This window comes from Oryctolagus cuniculus, chromosome 19, assembly GCF_051225735.1.
Source record: "Oryctolagus cuniculus isolate XC-2025 breed Fujian yellow rabbit chromosome 19, ASM5122573v1, whole genome shotgun sequence".
Taxonomy (NCBI): domain Eukaryota; kingdom Metazoa; phylum Chordata; class Mammalia; order Lagomorpha; family Leporidae; genus Oryctolagus; species Oryctolagus cuniculus.
In genome coordinates, this window is record NC_142885.1 from 9,776,703 (window position 1) to 9,799,006 (window position 22,304).

The 22,304-nt window shown below is 60.7% G+C and overlaps 2 protein-coding genes and 1 long non-coding RNA gene across 12 annotated transcripts; 1 reads left to right on the forward strand and 2 right to left on the reverse strand.

Annotated features, from left to right (window-relative positions):
* Positions 1-34: 34 nt before the first annotated feature.
* LRCH4 (leucine rich repeats and calponin homology domain containing 4) lies at positions 35-12,877 on the reverse strand. 3 transcript variants are annotated; one of them, XM_002711916.6, is made up of 18 exons: positions 12,571-12,877; positions 8,920-9,064; positions 8,668-8,794; positions 8,426-8,531; positions 4,153-4,289; positions 3,915-4,027; positions 3,674-3,773; positions 3,380-3,470; positions 3,217-3,293; positions 3,046-3,107; positions 2,834-2,959; positions 2,680-2,748; positions 2,497-2,600; positions 2,302-2,385; positions 2,014-2,099; positions 1,693-1,830; positions 1,526-1,603; positions 35-1,294 (listed from the first exon to the last, which is right to left on the reverse strand). In XM_002711916.6, exons 1-18 carry the CDS (start codon positions 12,788-12,790, stop codon positions 1,097-1,099), a joined length of 2,061 nt encoding a protein of 686 aa, XP_002711962.2. In that variant the 5' UTR covers positions 12,791-12,877; the 3' UTR covers positions 35-1,096. The 3 variants fall into 3 exon arrangements, with proteins under 3 accessions (XP_002711962.2, XP_051703664.2, XP_051703663.2); XM_051847704.3 differs by having other exon boundaries at positions 35-355; positions 12,571-12,873; XM_051847703.3 differs by lacking the exon at positions 2,302-2,385 and having other exon boundaries at positions 12,571-12,873.
* Positions 11,442-22,108, forward strand: FBXO24 (F-box protein 24). 8 transcript variants are annotated; one of them, XR_016225816.1, is made up of 10 exons: positions 11,442-11,573; positions 15,494-15,592; positions 15,695-15,878; positions 16,797-17,035; positions 17,221-17,455; positions 18,121-18,279; positions 18,473-18,659; positions 18,868-18,999; positions 21,051-21,221; positions 21,528-22,108. XR_016225816.1 is itself a non-coding variant. In XM_089321026.1 (10 exons), the coding sequence occupies exons 1-10, from the start codon at positions 11,463-11,465 to the stop codon at positions 21,876-21,878; spliced, it is 1,803 nt and encodes a 600-aa protein (XP_089177152.1). In that variant the 5' UTR covers positions 11,442-11,462; the 3' UTR covers positions 21,879-22,108. The 8 variants fall into 8 exon arrangements, 7 of the variants coding, with proteins under 7 accessions (XP_089177152.1, XP_089177154.1, XP_089177153.1 ...); XM_089321026.1 differs by having other exon boundaries at positions 18,538-18,659; XM_089321028.1 differs by having other exon boundaries at positions 18,538-18,659; positions 18,937-18,999.
* Positions 14,895-17,400, reverse strand: LOC149120340 (uncharacterized). The gene is made up of 3 exons (XR_016225820.1): positions 17,263-17,400; positions 16,354-16,592; positions 14,895-15,852 (listed from the first exon to the last, which is right to left on the reverse strand). It is a non-coding gene; the product is annotated as an uncharacterized LOC149120340 (long non-coding RNA).
* Positions 22,109-22,304: the final 196 nt, after the last annotated feature.

A 22,304-nucleotide genomic window follows, 5' to 3' on the forward strand; every position in this document is an offset into this window, starting at 1 on the left:
GGCTGCGTAGACACGCTCACACCTGAGGCCAGCCTAGAGGGCTTCCGTTTTCTTTTTATTGCGCTCGACACAGTATCCATCGCCCGGTCTTCCACCCAGACCTTCGCGGCACCTGCAGGCGTTCAGCCCCGCGGGCCCACATGTGCCCAGGCCGCCCTCACCAAGTCCTCGTAAGGGAGCAGAGCCCGGATGCATCTTCTGTGTTCTGAGGGTCTCCATTGGCTCTGGCCCCGCGCCCCTACCTCCACCCCTAAGACCTTTCCAGCAGTGCGTGGACGACAGCAGCGATGTGGGGGAGGCCCCTTCCCGGGGCCCCCTCCTCTTCCAGGATGTGGTGGGGCTGGCACAGGGACTCCTGGGGGGGAGGGGCCCAGATTAAGTTCCCCCTCATCACCCCCTCCACAGCTCTCCTGCCAGGCAAGGTGCAGATAGGAGGCCAAAGTTCCGGGGCGACGCGTGCGCCCACCACACGGGGACAAACAGGACACGAGGAAGCCGCCAGTGGGTAACAGAAAGGGGGCGACACAGACGACAAGGCTCAGGGGCAGGAGCGGCTGTCATTTCCAGAGGGAAATGCTGGGGCCCGCAGGCTGGCACATGGAGCGCGGGGGCGCGCTTGCACGCGTGCACACACACACATACACACACACACACAGAGGCAGCCACGGTCTGTACAGTTTATACAAAGAGACAGGGACCCGCGGGGCCCCCTCATCCCCTACAAATATAGAGCTCTCTCTACAAAATAGAGATAATTTAGCCCCCATAGCAGCCAGTGGGGGGAGGAAGGGAGGGTGCAAGACGAGGAAAAGATCCAAGCTCCTGCCCCCCACCCCGGGGGAGGACCAGAGGCAGCCGCAGGAGAGGGCACGAAGGCACCATTAGCTCTGAGGGTGAGGGGGGCTACAGGAGTGGGGCCAGAGGCGGGGGGCCCAGGGTCTGGGGCTACCAGAGTGGGGCCTCTGAGGTCAGTGTTTGTGAAGGGGTACACTAGTGTCTTTGGTAGGGGCTGAAGGCACCGCTGGTGGGGAGCCAGGAGGAGCAGGAGTCTCATAAATAGAAAGAGGGCGGGCACGGGGAGGGGTAACTTCCGGTCCTAGGAGCCCAGGAACCGAGTGTAGACGACATAGAGCAGCAGCATGAGGGCCATGTAGAAGAAGACGAAGCCGCCCAGACCAGAGGGGGGCCAGAGGGGTGGCGGGGCCTTGCCCCCCAACCGCTTCACGGCCTCCAGTGTGGTCCGCAGCCCCTGGGCGGTGCCCTGGAGGAGATCCGAGGGCGAGCACAGGTCAGCCTGGGAAGGGAGGGCAGGGCAGGTGGACAAGGACAAAGGACGGCCGTCAGCAGCAGCAGAGCCGGACAGTCCTTCCCGCCCCCACCCTCACGTGCCAGGCAGAGCCGCGCCAACATGCAGACGTGCAGGCAGGGGCGTGCTGACATGCTTCCTTTGTAGCAGACACCCCTGTGAACAGAAGCCCACCCGCATGCAGCCCAGGGCACCGCCACCCTTCAACGGCCCCCCTACCTCAGGCACCCCCATTTTCCGACAGGCTTCTAAGAAGCTCTCCACATTCTTCCGAGACTTGAGGGCACTGAGTTTTGGCTGGGGGTGGGCGAGAAAAGCAAAGATCAGGGAGCAGCCGCAGGAGCTCCCGCCCCAGCCCCCATTTCCGCCCGCAGTCCCCCGCTGACCACAGCAGGCGAGGGCACGTGGATGAAGGGCACAGAGCGGGGCCGCAGCTGGTTGGCCAGCTGGCAGAGGATGACCCCGCTGCCCAGAGCCTCGGCCAGGTCCTCAGGCAGGGGCCGCTGCAGCCGAGACTCAAGGACCTGGAAGCCAGAAGGAAGAGCCGGTCAGGGTCAGCAAGAACTCGACCCTGTTCCTTTCCACCCTCAGGAGAGATAGCAGGGTGGGCAGAGTGGGTGTCGAGGGAGGCCTGGGTCCCAGAGAAGGACGCTGGAGGAGCCCCCGCCACAGCCAGGCCCTGCCCACGCGGCCCCACCTCTGCCCACCTGGCGCAGCTGACCCATGAGCTCCTTCTCATCTGGAACCTGGGGGGCTGACCGAGGTCTCAAGACAGAGTCCGGTGAGGAGGGGCCTGAAAGGAAGAGGAGGACGTGGTGGCTGTCTCCACCGCTCCTCCAGCGAACGGCACCCACGCCTCCGGCATCTCTGCTTGTGAGATTGCCAACACAAAAGGATGACAGGTCAGACAGCTGCCAGACCCGGGGTTAGTACTGGCCAGTGTCAGGTCAGCGCCAGGGCAGCGCTGGGGGCCGGGAAAGGGATGGGGAACCCACCTGAGCCACTCTGGGAGGAGGAACGGAAGAGAAAGCTGTTTGGTCTCTGAATGGAGCCGAGTGGCCGGGGAGCAGGTGCTGTCACTGGGAGCCAGGAACAGGGGCAGGTGAGAGAGGTGTCCCCTCAGCGTCCCACTCTTCCCTCAAGCTACCAGGTCCCAGCCCTCCCCCCTCCTCCCCAAATCTGTGTCCTACCTGGTCCAGCTGCAGGGAGGGGCTCCTGGGAGGTAGGGGCAGGGGCAGGGGCTCCCTGCCCCCCTGAAGCTCCCAGTTGTGTGGCATTGGACTTGGGTGGGCCACTGAGGAAGACAGAGCAAGAGACTCAGGGACTCATCAGGGGAAGCGTGTGTGGGGACAGGACGCGGGGAGGAGACCTACTTGAAGGTGGCCTGCGTGGACGAGGCAACAGCAGCTCCACCGGCAGCCCTGGTCCCTGGCTTCAGGAAACTGGAAGGGGCAGGAGAGGTGTGGTCAGTTCCGCGAGCAGAGCCCCGACCCGGGCAGAGCCGCCCATCCCAGCAGCAGCCCGCACCTGTCCTTCCGGGGGGCCCCCCACGGCCCGCCCTGCTGCTGCTGCTGCTGCTGCCTCCGCTCCCGCTCCTGCCATAGCTGCAAGGTGTCTGGGCGCCGCCGCTCCTCTCCGGCCGGCTCCTCTCGCCTGCGGGGGCAGAGGGGGATCAGAGAGGTAGACGGGGCCGGGGATGGAGAGGGCACTGGGGCTGCAGCGGGAGGGGCTCGGGGTACCTGCTGCTGGGCGCCCTCTCCCCGTCCCCTGCCACAGGGCTGAATTCAGGCGGCCGCTGCTCCTGAAGAGAGAACAGTGGAGAGGCTGAAGAAAGGCCCGGCCCCCAAGCCAGCGGCGTGTCCCTCCCCCCGCTACGCCTCTCCTGGTAGAGGCCAGGGGTGGCCCCTCACCTCAGCAGAGCCTCGCTCTTCGTCCTCCCCAGGGACATGGCTGTCAATGAAGTCCATCTGCTCAGGGTCTGCATCGGCTGCAGGGGCCAGGGCTCGTCAGCAAGCAGACGGAGGCCTTGGGGCCTCATACCGCCCCGCCCCCACCCCTGCCCCAACTCCTCACCAGAACCATCCTCCCTGCGTTCTCTGGGCCCCCGAGGCTCCCGCGCCAGTTCTGAGATCCGGAAAGACAGCTCCGAAAATTCATCTGTCGACTGTACAAGACAAAGAGAAGAGCTGGGAGATGGCCTCTCTGCAGTGCCGGGGCCCACAGGGGCTCGGGGCCTATCGGGTGCTATCTCTCAGGGACTGCGATGGGGGTCAGCAGCCGAGCCAGTCCTACTCCAGCCACCTCTCACTCGGAGGTGTTTGTCCCCAGGGCTGATACCCCCAATCTCCTTGGAAAAGGGACCCTTACCTCATTTCCAGACCACCTCTTGCTGCCACTGTCGACACTGTGGAAGCCTGAGTCCAGCCCACCATCGTACCGGCGTCCCGGAAACAAATCTTCCGCAGGGCTGGGGCCAGCCAAGGAGATGTGGTCAGCCCGTGGGGGGCAGCAAGCAACCCCTCAGCCTCCCCTGGAAACCAGTGGGTCCCTGGTGCCGGGAAGGGGCAGGAAGTATCCAAGAGCTCCCTTCCTTCCACCAAGGACTTACCAGGGACTGAAACTCGGGGGACGGGAAGGGGCCAAGTCCCCCAGGGCAGCCACACGCCGCCCGGCCTCTGTTGAGAGGTACTTAAAGATGTGAAGTTTGCCCTTCAAGCAGATCTAAATGAGGAAGCACAGGTGGGGAGTGAAGGAAGAAGGGTGGCTCCCCTGAGCCTGCAGGGCTGCCAAGAGGGATCCTCCCACCCTCAGCTCCTGTCCCAGGGCCCACCCGGGCCACAGCTCACCTGGGCGGGTGGGCTTTGCAGGGGGTTGCTATCCAGCAGAATGACCTGCAGGTGCCTGAGACGGCAGAAGGAGACCGGGATGCGGGAGACACGGTTACAGGAGAAGTCCAGGCGGACAAGAGGAAGGTCCCCCAGCTCTGGGGGTGAGTGAGGGAAGAGTCAGGAGCAGGACCGAGGACGGCTCGCTTCCTAGCCTGCCGCTCTGGTCACCCCTGGGTCCATCGCAGCCCCTGCCCAGGCTGTCTCAGGTCACGCCCGAGCCTGTGACCCCCCCTGCTCCTCTTCCCACTCACATCCGTACCTTCAGAGCTGAACGTCTCCCATACTGGGTACCCTGACTCCAATGCCCACCCCAGCCCTTTTCTCCTCGCCTGCCCTTCCATACTGAACCAATCCTGAAATCCTGTAGTGACAGCACAAGACACAAACTCAGCTGTGAGTCCCACTGCTCCAGAGCCTCCCAGGGCAGGCAGCCAGGGCTGTGGGGTTGAGCGGGTTCTGTCTTGTCCCAGCGCAAGCCCTGCAGCCTGGCCAAGGCTCTTCCTGCCCAGCAGGGAGCCTTTCACTACTTCTCACAGGCTGTCTGCATTCAGGGCAGCCCTGCACAGAAGCCAAAGCACAGCTCCCGCGCGCAGCGTGGTCCACTCCCATTTCCCACTTCACTGGCCACCCCTCCAGTCCCTCAGCTTCTGGGCCTTTCTTTCTACATCCTGTTCGCTCAGCTGGGAGAATCTGTTTTCCTACCCAGGAACCTTTTAGGGTTCAGTTCCAGTGTCACCTCTTCCACGACCCTTTCCAGACACCTCAGGTTCACGGAACTCATCGGTCCCTCTGTCCCCAGGACATTCTGCTTGGATCTCTCTTTATGGCCCACAGAGCACCCTGATCAAATGCTTACTTGGACCCTTAATGCAATGGTTGGAGGGTTCATTCCCCAATTTCATGCAATGGAAACTCAATCCCCAAATCCTGTGTTAATGCTATTTGGAGGTGAACCCTCCAGGAATGACCAGGCACAGAGGGCTCTGTCCTCAAGACTGGATTAATCCAAGCGTGGATTAGTGGCTTATGGGTACTGAGGCGGTAGCTCTGGTATAAAAGCAAGCTCTCTCTAGCTTGCTTCTGTCTCACTTGATTATAAAAGCTGTTTCTGGCCTGCCTGGATGCCCTCTGCAGTGCCAACACAGCACGTGGCCCTCACCAGAAGCTGAGCAGATGCCAGCGCCACACTCCGACTTTCCAGCCTCCAAACTCATTAGCCAAATAAACTTCTATTCTTTATAAATGACTCAGCCTCAGGTGTTTTGTTGTCGCAGTGGAAAATGGGTTGAGGCACCTGCTGACCAGGAAGGAAGCAGGCAGGAAGAGGCGGTGGGGAAGTAGAGAAAACGGATGACACCCGACTCCCTGTGTGACAGCAAACCACAGCAATGCCTTCTCAGGTCCTGCCTCCCCCTCCCCAATCCGCTCTCTCTCAGAAGGCCACTGACCCCATCAGCCTAACAGGGCCACTTTCCTGCCACAGAATTAAGTGGCATCACAAGTCCTTCTGATAAGGCAGACATCTCAGAAACTGGATGTCCAAGGGGTTATTCTAAAGGAATAGTGGCCGGCGCCGCGGCTCACTAGGCTAATCCTCCGCCTAGCGGCGCCGGCACACCGGGTTCTAGTCCCGGTTGGGGCGCCGGATTCTGTCCTGGTTGCCCCTCTTCCAGGCCAGCTCTCTGCTGTGGCCAGGGAGTGCAGTGGAGGATGGCCCAGGTGCTTGGGCCCTGCACCCCAGGGGAGACCAGGAAAAGCACCTGGCTCCTGGCTCCTGCCATCGGATCAGCGCGGTGCACCATTGGAGGGTGAACCAACGGCAAAGGAAGACCTTTCTCTCTGTCTCTCTCTGTCACTGTCCACTCTGCCTGTCAAAAAAAAAAAAAAAAAAAAAAAAAAAAAACTAAAGGAATAGTAAAAGGGGGCTGGCACTGTGGCATAGCGGGTAGAGCCACCGCCTACAGTGCCGGCATCCCAAGCGGGCACCAGTTCAAGTCCCAGCTGCTCTACTTCCAATTTGGCTCTCTGCTGTTGCCTGGGAAGTCAGGAGAGGATGGCCCAAGTCCTTGGGCCCTTGCGCCTGTGAGAGACCTGGGGGAGGTTCCCGGCTCCTGGCTTCGGATCAGCACAGCTCCGGCCATTGCAGCCAGTTGGGGAGTGGGCCAGTGGATGGAAGGCCTCTTTCTCCCTCTCTCTCTCTGCCTCTCCTTCTCTCTCTGTATAACTCTTTCAAATAAGAGGATAAATCTTAAAAAAAAAAAAAAATAGCAAAGGGATGTTGTAACACAAGTTCCAACCCCCAACTCCCCATTAATTTGCAAATGTATAAAACAATTTCCCATGCACAGGAAGCCTCCATGCAGCTACGCCCGGACTGCTGGCCGCCCCAGTCTGGACTCCCACACGTGAGCAGCCCCAAGACAGTCTTCCTTCTTGCATGGAGCTTCCTTCTTCAGGCTTTTGGTTAGGACTTTCGCTGCGTTCAAGGGGCATTAGCTGCTGTGCCCCTGCTGACGCTCACACACTCCCCTCCTGTCCTTCAAAGCCAAGTCTGCTCTCTTCGCGTGGCACCAGGCCCCTCCTGCCCCGCCCTGGCCTGCCTTCTACAGCATCTGTGCTGGCCCTGCTCCTGCCACCTGCAGTGGACGGTCCTCTGCCTGGACGCGGGAGGCGGGGGATGCTCCGTAGAGGTCTGCTCCTGCCACGCCGCTGCCCCCAGGGGTCTTAGCTGCCCTGGCTCTGTCAGGATCCCGCACTAACATTTCCCTAAGAACGTTGTCTCTCCCCACTAAGCCATTAAACCCTGAAGAGTTGGTCGCAGTCATATCACCCACATCTCCCCAGCCCCCACCTAAACATGGAGGCGCACACAGCAACCCTGGGAAGAAAAAGGCAGCAGAGGCTAGCACATGCTGGCGGCACAATTAGCTGGTTCAGGTGGCGCTGCCGGGGCTCCAGCATGCAGCCCCCACGGAGGCGACGGCGTGGGGCATCAGCTGACTCAGGGACTCAGCTATCAGAGAGCTCCTGTGGGATCAGCAGTGACGCTGGGTGACCTCGCAGGCCCCTTCGGCACAGAGCCAGCGCGCTCACACACTGCCTTTTCTGTGCCTGCTTCCGCATTTGTAAAACAGACCGAAGAATCCACACCTTACCAGCCTCAGGGAGTTCTTATGGTGAAGATCAAATACATTCATTTACAGTTTGTTTTATATACTGCAAAACCCTGGGTAACTAAGCCATGATTCTTCCTTGAAGACTCTCCAAGGCTGATGCACTGTTTTCCACTGAATGCTTGGCTCCCCTCAAAGTTCTTTTTTTAATGCACTTTTTTACAATTTATTTACTTATTATTTGAAAGGCAGAGTTACAAAGAGGCAGGGAGAGAAAGAGAGAGAGAGAGGTCTTCCATCCGCTGGTTCACTCCCCAAATGGCCACAACAGCCGGAGCTGGGCCTATCTGAAGCCAGGAGCCAGGAGCTTCTTCCAGGTCTCCCACATGGGTGCAGGGGCCCAAGCACTTGAGCCATCTTCCACTGCCTTCCCAGGCCACAGGAGAGAGCTGGATGGGAAGTGGAGCAGCAGGGACTTTACCCGCTATACCACAGCACCAGCTCCCACTCAAAGTCTTACATTGTAATGATACCCATGGGGTGGGCATTTAGTACAGCAGTTAAAACGCCACTGTGGTGTCCAAATCCCACATCAGAGTGCCTGGATCTGAGCCCCGGCTTCAGTCCTGAGACTAGCTTCCTGGCCATACAGACCCCGGAAGCACTGGGTGATGGCTCAAGTACCTGGGTCCCTGGCACTCACACGGGACATTCAGGTTGCGTTCCCAGCCGCCAGGTTTGGTCTGCCCCAGCACGGATTGTTGCAGGCATTTAGGGAGTGAACCAGTGGCTGGGAGATCTGTCTCTTTCTCTCACTGTTTCTCTGCCTTTCAAAAACAAGTAGACATTTTTAGAAAGAAACTGCAACCCCTAAAGGGATGGCATTAGGAGGCGCAGCTTTTGGGAAGTTACTTAGGTCACTAGCATGGAGCCCTCAAGAAAGCCCTCAAGGGCAGAAGTCAGCAACCCAGACAGGGGCCACTGCCTGAACCGCACCACGCTGGCCCCCTGATCCTGGACTCCCAGCTTCCAGAAACATGAGCAGCAGACTTCCGCCGGCTACAAGCCACCCCACGCGTGCTGTTTCCGCGCGAGAGCCCTCTGCCCTGGCCCCTCACCATCGGGCAGGGTGCTGAGCTGGTTCCTCCGGACGTTGAGATCCCGCAGGGAAGAGAGGCCACACAGTTCCACGGGGAGGGACTGCAGCTCGTTGCTGCTCACGTCCTGCGACCACGAAGGGGCAAGGAAAGAGCCCTCAGAAACCGCCCTCCGCCCCTGGCCAGGCCTCCCCCAGCTTCCCCAAGGCGGCCCTGGTGCCTGGCCGCACGGCCCCTCCCCTCGCCCTGCTCCCCATCCTTACGAGCTGTCGCAGGCTCCCCAGGGCGCCCACGTCAGGAGGCAGGGCCCCCAGCTTGTTGTTGCTGACAATGAGCACCCGCAGGGGCAGCTGGCAGATATAAGGCGGCAACGAGGACAGCTGGTTTCGGCTGCAAGAGGGAGAAAGGCAGCGGGCTCACTCCCCGGGCACAGTGTCCGCTCTGCCCTCCTCTCAGAGCCACCAGCAGGGTCACTCGGGTCCTGGAGGCTGAGAAGGACAAGGTCCCCACCCTACCTGAGGTTGAGGTAGGTGAGGGCTGTGAGATTCCCCAAGGCCGGGTTCAGGCATCTCAGGCAGTTGTGGTAGAGGCTCAGGCCCTCCAGGGACACTAGCTGGCACGCTGCCTCCGGCACCTCGGGAAACCGGTTCCGGGACAGGTCTGGGGGAGGCAAGTGGAAGACAGGTCAGGGGGCAGCTGCAGAAAGAGCCAGCCCTGGACAGAAGGGCCTGGAACTTCATCTGAGCCAGCTGCCCAGCTCTCTGCCCCCAGACCTACAGAATCAGGCCTAGAAACCTGTGCTCCTGGGAGAAATAGCAAAGCCTTGGGCAGCCTGAGCATCGTCTGAGCATGACCAGGGTGACAAGGGCATGACAAAGGACTTGGGGTCACTGAGCTAGAAAAGCTCAGACTTGGGGGAGAGGGATACGCCACAAACACCGTCTTCAGACACACAGACGAAGAGCTGTCCTGCAAGGGAGGACGGTTCTGTCACCTTGGTGGCTCCCATCCATCCGAAACGCCAGGGAGCTGGAAGCAAAAAGTCAAGGAGGGTTGGTGCTCCGGGGGCTGGCACTATAGCATAGCACGTTAAGCCATTGCCTACAGTGCCACCATCCCATATGGTCACCAGTTCAAGTCCTGGCTGCTCCACTTCCAATCCAGCTCCCTGCTAGGGCCTGAGAAAGCAACAGAAGATGGCCGGGTCTTTGGGCCCCTGTACCCATGTGGGAGACCCGGAAGAAGCTCCTGGCTCCTGGCTTTGGATCAGCTCAGCTCTGGCTGTTGGGGCCATCTGGAGAGTGAACCAGCAAATAGGAGATCTTTCTCTCTCTGTCTTTCCCTCTCTCTCTAACTCTGCATTTCGAATAAACAAATTAATCAAATAAAAAAAGAAAAAGAAAAATAGGGTTGGTGCTCAGGAGAGAACCGTGAGCTCACGGGCTGGGAGGCCCCGTACGGAAAATCCCTAAGACAGGACTCATCCCCTCAGGGGCCTTCCTCCCGTTCTGATGGAGAATGCAAAGGTCACTAAAGCTGGCTGCAGACACAAGTCTTTCACCAGCTCTAAGGGACCAGGAAGCCCCAGATTCCCAAGGACGGGGGTGGGGGTGGGCGACGGGGACAAGGAGGCCTGGCTGAGCTGGAAGCTGAGCCCTTAAGTGCCCCCTCTGGGTTCCCCTGCCCCAGGCCTGGCCTTCTCGCCCTCCTGCCAGCCCCATCAGTCTCCTTCTACTTCCTTACTGCCCTGGAACCTCAAGAGCTCCGCACCTCTGCGTGCGCCTTCAGCAAGGCGAGCAGTGGAGGGGGTGACAGGAGGGGATGGCAGAGGCCATGATCCACCCCCCCAGCCAGCATCTCGCTGTCCCCACGCCAGGAGGCAGGCCTTGGGGTCCTCTCCAGGGCGGACACACTGACCGTCCAGGTCTCTAGAGGCCCGCTCTTGTTTCCTCTACGCAGCCTGTACTGGGAGGGGCCCCGGGCCTGCTGCGGGAAGTCCCAGGCGGCAGAACTTGGGTGAGCTTCTTCAAGGGCCTCCTCAGGGAGGGGCGAGCCCAAGCTGGTGTGTGTGGGGGGGGGAGCTGGGGTATATCCCCCAAGGAAATGAGTCTTGTGACAGGAAACACAGTAGAGACAACCGCGCGCTGGGCCCTGTGTTCGCCGGGGTGGCTCACAGCCTGATGCCTTGGGCGCTGCTCTCCCTGTCTCTGCCCCAGCCCTGGTGCACACAGACAGGAGACCCAGCAGCAGAAGTCAGTTCCGGAGAGGGTGGGAGGGCTGCATCCGGTCTCCCCACCCGCGCCCTCCACCTGCCCGCTTTCTCTGTCCACAACTGTGTTTGCGTGTGCACTCGTGGGTGAAGAGGCCAAGTTCGGATGGGGCGAGCAGAGGCGGGGGCAAAAGCTAGGAGCGGAAGGGAGCCCGTGCTGGAGGAGGCAGGGCACGGGGCACAGGATGTGGTCTGTGAGAGAAGGAGCCATACTTCTCCTTTGCTGGAGGCACCCCTCCCCCCGCCAGGGAACAGAGTCCAGGGGATATCAGGACCGGCCCCGGGGAGACAGGGATGGCGAGGGGGTGTTCAGAGTGGCTGGGGCAGCGGAGCTCGGAGGCCTCCTGTCTGGGTGGTGGGCGAGCAGCCGTTAGGGACGGGGTATGGGCAGCTCTGTTTGTGTCACTTCCCCTTTCTGCCCCAGGCCATGAGTGCCCTGCGGTGGGGAGGGGCACCGAGGAGAGCGTTCTGGACCCGAGATGGACCCCACCTGGTCTCGAACCTGGGCCCCAAAGGGCTAACTGCTGGGGATTCTCAGGAAGCTGGGACCTCCCCAGAGAGCACACAGAAGCATCTGCTGCACCCAGAGCCGGAATGCTGGGGGGGGGGGGGCGGGAGCTGGGAGTTCTGGGTAGTTTTCCCCAAGAGTCCACTCACTGAGCCAGAGCCCTGAGGAAGTAAAGAATAACATTTGGTCTTTGTCAAAAAACAAGCGAGGGGGAGGGGCGAGTGTCACACAGCTGCTGAGGTCAATCTGGAGCTGGGGGTTGGGGGGGGCAGGACTGAGGGATGGGAACGGCCCCTGGGGCTCACCCCGTTCCCCAACTCACTGCACAGCCAGCGAGGCAAGCGGAGAGGCTGAAAGGGCGACAGCGTGTCCAGGCCAGCCGACCCACGCAGGTGAGCCGGCACCTGCTGGAGAAGCAATGCGCTCCTCGGCCCAGCCCCACTGAGGGAGGAGAGGCCCAGGGAGGCCTCTTCACACCCCAGCAGGGAATGCGGGCCTCCGCCCTGCTCCTGGTCCCCACCCCCCAGCTGCCAGCGCCAGAGCAGAGGCTGCGTCCTGGGCAGCTGTGGCCTGACTCACCTGTCACGGCAGAGTCTCCCACCCCCTAGCACCAACAGGCACGAGGGTGGAGGGGAGCCCTGAGCTGGCCCGGCACTGCCAGCCCTCCCTCCTCTCAGCCACTGCCTCAGTTCCTCCCCCTTGGGAAAGCAGAAACTGCCATGGGAATTCCAGGACACCTATGAAGTCACAGGCCCCGCAGTGACCTCACAGCGCGGGGACGAGGAAAAGCCTGGGACGAGGGCTCGGGCAAACAGGCGGAAGAGCTTAGGGAGAAAAGAGTGAGGGGAGCCCGGAGACCTGCTCCTTTCCCATTGGCTGGCTGGGGGACCTTGGTGGGCGGGACCCCGGCAAAGCAAGCAGATGCATCAGGTGGTCCGGGACCACCATGCACGCCAAGGGGGTGCCCGGGGCTGCTCGGATCTCGGTGAAAAGGGGGCAGGAGTTGCAGAAGGAATGGTTAGAGGCGCTCGCGGAGGCTGCTTTATGGAACGATCAGAACTGAGATGGAAGGTCATGCAAATGAACCAACCAGGTGAGGGGCGGGACCCTTCTACAGGTGCGCAGGTATGCAAATAAAGCGAGTGCCTGACAACGCAAGGCCCGAAACGCTAGGCGTCCAGTGCAAACGAGGAAAGTGTTCATTGTCTAAGGGGTCCTACAACGGGGAGGGGGTGTTCGCAGGCTGATGTCACTCGGGAGCGGCGGGGGCTCCCGACAGCCAGGTGAAGGGGCGGGCTAGGCTCCCGGAGGGGCGGGGCAAGAGTGGGGGCGAGGCTATGCAAATGATGGTCCCAGTCGGGCCCGGGGCCCGGGGCCCGAGCCACTCACCAGCCTGGGTGATGTCGGACAGGTCGTAGCTGCGGGCCGCGCCCCGGGGGAAGTGCTTCAAGCGCCGGTTAGACAGGTTCAGGGTCCCGGTGGCCACGGCCTCCTCTAGGGCCCGCTCTGCACTGCGGCTCCCGGGCAGACCAGGAGACCCTGGCACGGAGATCGTGGCCGTCGCCTCCTCACCACCGGCGGCGAGTGGGGCCGCTACCGCCGCCGCCATCCGCTCCCGGCGGCTCCCGCGGCCTGACTGACGGGACCGGCCGTCCCTCCGTCCCCCTCCCCCTCCTCGGGGCTGCCGTAGTCGTCTCGAGGGGGAGGAAGCGGGGTCACGGACCAGCGGACCAATCGTGGGCCCGAGACGCGACGGAAGCGGCTAATCAGAGCCCGCCGGGGGGCGGAGCCTCTGTGCCCGGAGCCCGGAGCGGGATGGGAGGGGGACTAGAATGGAGCGCACGCTAACGGCCGACGCTCCAAGCCCAGCCCGCCCCGCGCAGCCGTATCCAATCACCGTGCTTAGATGGCTTGCGATGGAGCCAATCAGGTCCAACCGGGAGGCGGGGACGACGGGGCTCCTCTAGAAGGAATAGAGGCGGAGACTAGAAGCCGCAGGCCGCCCAGGGCTTCGTCCAACGAAATCCAATTGCAAGCCAGATACAGACGAGTGATTGTCGAGAAGACCAATTAGATCCTTCGGAGGAAATCAGGCCCAGCCTCTTTCTCTGAGGGACGGGCCTACCTACCAGTAGCATGGGCGAGAAGGCGGTCCCTTCGCTAAGGAGGAGGCGGGTGAGCTAGAACTTTGAGGTAAAGAATGTGAGGGAGGCGTGCCGGGTTGGCCGAGAGAGAGCAGTGCGGGGGCTGAAGTAGCGTGGCGCACGCTGGACGCGTTAGGGAGCTAGCCAGGGAGCCAGTGTGCAGGCCGTTGTCGCAGCCGAAGGGACCGCGGGGACCGTTTCTGGCTGCGGAGGCTGAGGGGCCGCTAGGATCTCGGGTCCCGGGCGGGCGGCTTCCTGGGGGCTGTAGACACCCAGCCCGAGCAGCTCCGCGCGGCCGCAGTCGTGATGACCAGACCTGGGCTTTCTGTTTTTAAGAGAGGGAGAGACAGAGATCTTCCGTCCACTGGTTCACTTCCCAGATGCCCACCGCTGTCGGGGCAGGACCAGACGGAAGCCAGGAGCCTGGAACTCCATTCGCGTCTCCCACATGGATGGCGGGGGCCCAAGAACTCGCGCCATCGTCCACCGCTTTCTCGGGCACCTTAGCAGGGAGCAGGCTGGGAAGTAGAGCAGTCGGGATTCGAACTGGCGCTCATGTGGGACGATGGGGTTACAGCCCGGGGCTTAACCCGCTGTGAGCCTACACTAGCCCCGTGACAGAATGAGAACAAGTTCTTCGTTTTCCAAATCAGGAAACTGAGGCAGAGGGCAGCCTGCAAGTTCCTGACAAACCCCAGTGCTCCACGCAGCGCCCCCCCCCCCACTTTGTACAGTGACACCACCTCTTGTTTGCTCCATGGGCTGAAATGGAGAAAGAGGAGGGGGACTGAGATGCGAGACAAAACATGGCCTTCTCGGAGTTGGTAGCATCCTGGTAGCGCCATCAGCGACCGAGAGGCCACTTCTGTGCTGTCCGTGGCCCAGCCACAGGATGGCTGATGACACTGCGTCCCTACTGCTGATTTCCTGAACATCTGTTAAGTGAACATTCCATCTTGGGTGTTGCAAACTAGGTGTTTGCTTGTCACCGTGAGCAAGGGAGTCAGATGGCGTGGTGGACAGCTTGTTCGCCAGCGCAGCTAACGAAACGGTCTATGCAGCCCTGCACAGAGGAGCTCCCTGGCCAGCAGGACTGGGTTGCTATGGGCCCCTGGAAGAGTCAGCGACGCCTGGGACTTATTGGTGCACATCTCTGGCCCCTACCTGGATGGCTACAACACCAGCTCCTGTGCTTTCTCCTCGTAAATGCCCCCCCGCCCACCCCCCATAAGACAAAGCTAAGAGCTCAGATTCTGGAAGGTGTCCTAAGCTGTCACAGTCAGGTCATCCCTTTCTCCTACCTCACTAGGTTGTCTTCACACGTGCAGTGTCCATACTAAGAACGCGGTCTGCTTTAGCCTTTCGTGAGACTGTGCAGAATTTGTGCTGAACTGTTCCCACTCCCATCCCGTGCATGCTTTTGTGAGCTGGGTGGGCCTGGCCCGGGTCCCCAAGAGGCCCCAGCCTGCTCAGGCGTCAAGGGTTCTACAGTGTTTCTTTGCAGCATCGGTGCTACAAGGGCCTCAAGTGGGAAAACCTCCTGCAGGTCCCGAAAGTACAGGCCTCGTCTGCCAGGAACACAGACTTTATTTCTCCAGTCAAATGCACATTCTATGAGTCGTCAGGTGGCCAGAGCTGAGCTGGAACCCAGGAGCTAGAAGATGAAGTCGAGAGCCAGGTTAAGGGGAACAGGTCACAGTGGCTGGACAGTGAGGTCACAGAGAGGTTTGTTTGCCCCAGACTCCATGAGGGAGGGGCCTTGAAGGCAGAGGGGCCCTAAAAGCCCCCCAAGCCCAGGCAGGGGACATGGTGTGGGACAGGCAGCAGGGCCGGGGGCCAGGGAACTGCGTACAGGGGGCCCAGGGGCCCAGAGAGATGAGGGCAGGAGCAGGGAGGGGGCAGTCAGGATGGTGAGGAGAAGCCAGAGACGGAAGCTGCAAAAATTCACTGGGCTGTGCGGACGGGAGGAGGGGCTCAGGGTGAGGGGGTGGCCAGGCAAGGGCAGGGCAGGGAACTCAGGGCAGCCAGAGCTGGGGGAGGGGTGGCCAGTGGACCTGGAGAGAGCCGGTTTGAGAGGAGCCCCAAGACGGGAACCCACGGAAGAGGAACAGAGGAGGGAGGACGAAGCGAGACCCCCATAGAACCACGCATCCCCCTTCTCTGGGCAGGTGAAGCGGAGCTGCCCTTCCTGTGGCCCGGAGCCCGGGGGTGAAGAGAAGCAGGGCAGAGGGAGCCCTGTCTCTGTTCAGTTGTTCCCCCCAGAGCTGGTGAGTCCTCGGGGCGGGGGTGGGGGGCGCCGCCGAGGGTGAAGCGCTGGGGCCAGACCGCCCAGGGGCTGCCGATGACGCCTGCCTCCTCCCTGTCCCCAGGTGGAGCACATCATCTCCTTCCTCCCTGTCAGAGACGTGATCGCCCTAGGCCGGACCTGCCACTACTTCCACCAAGTGTGCGATGCCGAGGGCGTGTGGAGACGCATCTGTCACAAGCTCAGTCCCCGCCTCCGAGAGCAGGGATCCGGGGTCCGGTCCTGGAAGAGAGCCGCCATTCTTAACTGTACATCTCCCCCAGAGCCTCTTCTCCTTGCCTTTGTCCATACAGTGGGGTCCCTCCTGCTCTCTACGGCTGCGTCCCAGCCAACCTTCCTTCTCTCCCTTTCCTCTGGAAGGAACCTGTCAGATTCAAACAGACTCCCTTGACTACTTCCTCCAAGACCCTAGAGCCCCCCCCCTGCCGACAGACTCCCCCACCGCCCCTCAGTAGCATCCCTGCCAGGTCTCACTCCAGGTCTTGCCTTAGAGGCATCCCCAGCTCCCCACCCCTGAGCTTTCTCCCTCCTCTAAACTGGGGTTCTCGGCCTTGTCACCACCAGCATTTTGGACAAATCCCTCCTTTGCTGTCCTGTGCATTTGAGCGTGTTTAGCAGAACGTTGGCCCCTACCCACTAGATGCCAGCAACACCTCCCCTAGTTGTGACAAGCCACATCCCCTGAGGGACAAGATCACCCCCAGCTGGGGAACCAGGCTGCACCTGTGCCCCTCCAAGGGCGCCCCGGTCCCACGGCTTCCTTTCACACAGATTAGGAGATTGGTCCAGAAAGCAGATCCAGAGCTGGGAGGGCGGGAGGTTACTGGTGCTTCTCAGCCATTCCCTTTCTCTCCTCTTTCTGCCTCTCTTCTGCGTTTTTATTCCCATGTTCCCCTTGACGCCTCTGATGCAAGGTTGGCGATGCCAAGAAGCGCTCAGTGAGAAGCAGCATCTGCCCTGGGCTGTGGTGGGGCAGAGAACGAAGGTTCAGACGTGGGGTAGAACCTCAGCTGTCCACATCTCCCTTGGAAGGGGCTACACCCCAGTCCTGGGGAGGAGGAGGAGCTAAACACCAGGGTGTCTGAGAAATCCAGTTTGCCCAAACCGTGACTCATTCCCGTGTCCCCCTCTGCCCCATGAACCTTCCATCTCCTTCCCTTCTCCAGACACCAAGGGGCTGTATTTCCAGGCCTTTGGAGGCCGCCGCCGGTGTGTCAGCAAGAGCGTGGCCCCCCTGCTAGCCCATGGCTACCGCCGCTTCCTGCCCACCAAGGACCACGTCTTCATTCTGGACTACGTGGGGACGCTCTTCTTCCTCAAAAACGCCCTGGTCTCCTCCACCCTTGGCCAAATCCAGTGGAAGCGGGCCTGCCGCTATGTTGTGTTGTGTCGTGGAGCCAAGGACGTGAGTAGAACACTGGCAGCCGAGAGCCACCCTCCACCCCCCGAGGAACCAGGCCCTGCCAGTCCCTACGTGTCCCCGTCAGGAACCAGAAAACCTCATTTCCCCACCCAGCACCCAAGTGTCTCATGTCCCACCTACAGCCCCACCTCACCCCTGATCCCAGACACCCTCATCCTCCCTCACAGTTCGCCTCAGACCCAAGATGTGACACGGTTTACCGGAAGTACCTCTACGTCCTGGCCACTCGAGAGCAGTCAGGAGTGGTTGGTGCAACCGGCAACCGGGCCTGTGACTGTGTTGAGGTCTATCTGCAGTCCAGCGGGCAGCGAGTCTTCAAGATGACCTTCCATCACTCCATGAGCTTCAAACAGATCGTGCTGGTTGGGCAGGAGACCCACCGGGCGCTGCTGCTCCTCACAGGTGCGACCTAGAGCTGTGGTTTGCCCAGGGTCTCCTGCAGTTTCTCCAGGACCTGCCGTGGGGTGGTGGAGCAGGGGGGGGAGGGGATGGACACTTCTCAGGACTCCAAAGGCTACCTCTTCCTCCTGTCAATCCGGATAGCTCTGTTTGTCTTCTAGGCCAGGACTCTGCATAATATGCCAACATGCGCAAAGGGTCCTGCTCCCAACAAGGAGTTTGTAAAACACTGCTCTGATGAGTGCCTGAATTTTTGAATTCTAACCCCTCCAAGCATCCATGACAGGCACCTCACTCAGTACTCAGCACTGCCCCCCGACTTTCCCAGTGTCCCCTGTACTTGACCACATCCTCAAATTCTGGATGTCCGAATGCCAGGCAGGGCCCCAGATCCTCAGACTTCATGCTTCCCAACACTCAAATGGCTTCTTCCAAAGCTGACAACTGGCCACCAGGTTTTTGTTGAAGTACCTCTCTGGTTCATTTCAGGGGCTGGGCTCTGGGAGACTTGAAGTCATTCTTCCTTTATATCATTTCCACTTTTTTCCCCCCAGTCCCACCCTAGGGCAGAAATGTTTGATCCCTGGCTTAGGGAGTCTTTTGGACAATAACGTGGACGTTGGAGAGGCCCCTCCCCCACATAATTGTCTGCCTCCCCCAACCCCCAGAGGAAGGCAAGATCTACTCTTTGGTAGTAAATGAGACGCAGCTAGATCAGCCCCGCTCCTACACCATCCAGCTGACCCTGCGGAAGGTGTCCCGCTGCCTGCCTCACCTGCGTGTGACCTGCATGGCCTCCAACCAGAGCAGTACCCTCTACATCACAGGTAAGAACCACCTCCCTCATCGTAGGACCCCATCATGAGCAGCCCCCCATCTACTGGCAGCCCTGACCCCAGAGCTTGATGGTGAACCCCTGGGGGCATCTCAGTGAGATGCTGTGGTCAGGTACCTGGGCGGCATAGCTCGCGCATTTCTCCTGGGTGTGAGCCTCCCTAGATCTTGCTGCTTTCTTCCCAGGTGGGGACTTAGCCCTAGGAAACGGGTGCCCAAAGCCGCTGAGCTGAGGGCGCCCGACCCCCCAGACCAGGGTGGAGTGTATTTTGAGGTGCATACCCCAGGGGTGTATCGTGATCTCTTTGGGACCCTTCAAGCCTTTGACCCCCTGGACCAGCAGATGCCACTTGCTCTCTCACTGCCTGCCAAGGTAGGATCCTAGAGGGATGGGGCACACCAGAGGCGGGGCGGGGCGGGGCAGGGAGCTTCAGATCAGGTGCCGGGGGACCGGGTGGGACGGGGCACAGGGCACGGTAGAGTTCCGCGGGGGACGCAAGTCAGCAGTCGGGAGGTCCTGGAGCTCCCATTGCTCTGCAGGGAGCTGAGTGCCCACCTCCCCTCTCTGTCTTCCCTCTTAGATCCTATTCTGTGCTCTTGGCTATAATCATCTTGGCCTGGTGGATGAATTTGGCCGAATCTTTATGCAGGGAAATAACCGATACGGGCAGCTGGGAACAGGGGACAAAATGGACCGAGGGGAACCCACGCAGGTGAGGTCGTTTGCGGGCAGCTTCATCCCCACCCCTTCCTCAGATTCCCTAATCCCTGGGCCTGTCCACTCTCTGTCCACTTCCACTTCCCAGGACAGCTAGGCAGTCAGCCTGTGGTTCCTGTGACACTGGGGTCCTCTCTCCCCAAGGGTTGGCACTGCGAGGTCTGTGCTGTGAGTGCAGTTGGAATCCCTACAGTGGCCACAGTAGCTAGAAGAGAGGAGATGTGAGAGGGTCTGCTGGGTTAGAGAGGATCCAGGCAGGGACTGGGAAAGGCATCCCAGGCAGTAGGGAATGGGACAGGGTGAAGCCTGCATACCCCTGGTCAGTGGGAGGTCTGGGCTGGCTAGAGCAGAGAAGGGTTGCAGGGATGCAGGGAGTGTGAGGTGGTGGAGACGGGCACCGGGCTGGGGAGGTGCAGAGTTGGGGAAAAGTCCTTGCAGACTCTGAGCAGGAGGAGAAGGCCCCCCAGGTCAGCTGCCGTAGTGCCCAGGGAAGATCGTGAATGGGAAGGAACAGATCCAGGAGGTGTTGGGGAAAAAAAAAAATCAAAAAAAAAAAAAAAAAAAAAAGCCCTTGAAACTGTGAGGATGTGAGGAGACAGAGGGGACTGGGAGAAAGGTGGAGACACCAGCAGGCGTCTGCAGGCAGGGGAGTGAAGAAAGCAAGTGTCTGAGACGGGGCAGCTGCCCCAGGTGCCACATCCTAGCAGGCAGGAGAGCGGAAAGTGTCAAACAGGCTGGGGAAGGTGGACGGCCAATGGTGACCGTGTGACACTGTCAGGATGCATTTCCTGATACGGAAAGATGGTCCTATCACATGTTTTGGTGTGTGTGGGGGGGGGGGACGTATCAAAGGGTTCACATAGCCAGGCCGGCGCCGCGGCTCACTAGGCTAATCCTCCACCTAGCGGCGCCGGCACACCGGGTTCTAGTCCCGGTCGGGGCGCCAGATTCTGTCCCGGTTGCCCCTCTTCCAGGCCAGCTCTCTGCTGTGGCCCGGGAGTGCAGTGGAGGATGGCCCAAGTGCTTGGGCCCTGCACCCCATGGGAGACCAGGAGAAGCACCTGGCTCCTGCCTTGATCAGCGCGGTGCGTCAGCCATGGCGGCCATTGGAGGGTGAACCAACGGCAAAAGGAAGACCTTTCTCTCTGTCTCTCTCTCTCACTATCCACTCTGCCTGTCGGAAAAAAAAAAAAAAAAGAAAGAGAAAATACACAACTCATGTGTTTGTTTAGGCAACAGCGAAGGCTCTTGAACAAGATATTAGTAACAGGTGGTGGGGTTTCCCTGGGTTTTTTAAATTAATTTTTTGCTTGCCAATATTTGATTTTTCTAGAGTAGCCACAAATTACTTGTCTGCGCCTTCAGAATTAAAGTGGTGACAGTCTCAAGAGGAGTGAGTGTGTAGGAGGGGCCCTGAGATTTGGCAGCCGGGAGGTCAAGCGTCCCTGGGGAGAGCGTGTGAGGGGCGTGGCAGGGAAAGAAGCCAGGCCCAAGGAGGCTCAGGGAGGCCTGGCTGTGGCAGGGACAAGAATGTGGTCAAACCCATTTGGTCAGGGCACCAGTTCTGCTGCTTCAAAGGCAGAGGTAGGAAGCAGCCGGAATCCCATGGAAGTACTTCTTCAAAACAGGGGCCCTTGGGAAGAGCACGAGGTGACAAGTGGAAAATGCTAGAGAGAGGAGGGAGGGAGAGAGGCAGGGAGATTCAGGATGGTGGGGGGCGGCCGCTAAACTGAAACGGCACTGGCCTGAGAGGGGAGGAGCAGACAGCAGGCCCTGGCCTCTGCAAGGAGCTGCTTTTCCAGGGAGCAAAGAAGAGGAACGAGTGCTAGACCTCACGGAGTCAGACTCCTGGGGGCTGCCGGGACGCGGAGGCGGGACAGATGCTGCCAGTCTGCAGGGGCAGAGCAGACCTCAGGGAGGCAGGGTTTCTGCCTCCCGTTTCCTTCCCCTCCAGTTTACACCCTGCCCTGAGCCTCCTAGTCCCCCTGCTCTGACCCGGCCCCCCAGCGTGCCCCTCTCAGGGACCCTGGTCCTGTGTCCCCTCAGGTACATTATCTACAATGCCCGATTGCCATGTGGTGTGGCCTCAACCACTCCCTGGTGCTGAGCCAGAGCTCCGACTTCAGCAAGGAACTGCTGGGCTGCGGCTGTGGGGCTGGAGGCCGCCTCCCCGGCTGGCCTAAGGGAAGCGCCTCCTTCGTCAGGCTCCACGTCAAGGTCAGGGCAGGGGCAGGCCGGGAAGGCAAGAGTGGTGGAGCCAGGTTGCCCCCAGGACTGTGGCTGGGACCCCTGCAGTAACCCAGGGGCCCCATTTCCCCGGCACCACCCCACCTCCCTTCCCTACAGGCGTACTGTGCTCTCCCTTAGCCGACCCCACTGGCCTCGTCTGACCTTGCACAACCTGGCACTTAGCCAGCTACAGCTCACTTGCTGGCTCAGGGCAGGGCCTGGGAGGGAAGAACACAGGAGCAGGGTTAGCCCCAGCTTCTTGGCCCCTCTCAGCCTCGCCCTTCCGTCCCCCAGGTCCCCCTGTGTGCCTGCTCCCTCTGCTCCACCAGAGAGTGCCTCTACATGCTGTCCAGCCATGACATCGAGCACCATACCGCCTATCGGGACCTGCCAGCCAGCAGGACCCCAGAGCCCACGGGGGCCTGTGCATCGCAGGACCCCGGGGGGGCTGCCCGGGCCTGCAAGGAGTACCTCATCCAGATCCACAGCTGCCCCACGCTGCAGGAGCGCATGGAGAAGATGAGGGAGATCGTGGGCTGGATGCCCTTGATGGCCGCACAGAAGGATTTCTTCTGGGAGGCCTTGGACATGCTGCAGAGGGCAGCTGGCGGGGTCAGCCCAGGCTCCCCGACCCGTGAGAGCTGACTCCCCACTCCCAGCCTCACCCCTAGACGGGGCCACAGGCTAGGGGGAGACTGGCTGGTGGTAATGAATGCTGCGTGTGGGGAGGGGTCTCAGGGTGGGGACTGCTGACCACGCCAGGGTAGGGCAAGGACCTCTTTTATAAAATGTTCCGGGGGCTGCCCAGGAGGGGCCCCCAACCCGACTATCATGGACGAGAGATTTAATGGACAAATAGAATAAAACGACTGAAATGAGGCCCAGTTTGGAGCCCTGGGGCCTAGGGGTCATCACGGATAGAGGGAGGGGGCCGATGCCTGTCTCAGCAGGTAAGGGAGGGCAGGACCGGCGCCAGCTCTCAGCTGCTGCAGAGCCGCCGGCACCTGGCACTTCCCGCTCTGCAGACCCCAGCCAGCCCAAGGGACTTGGAAGTCCTAACCCCACCTTCTG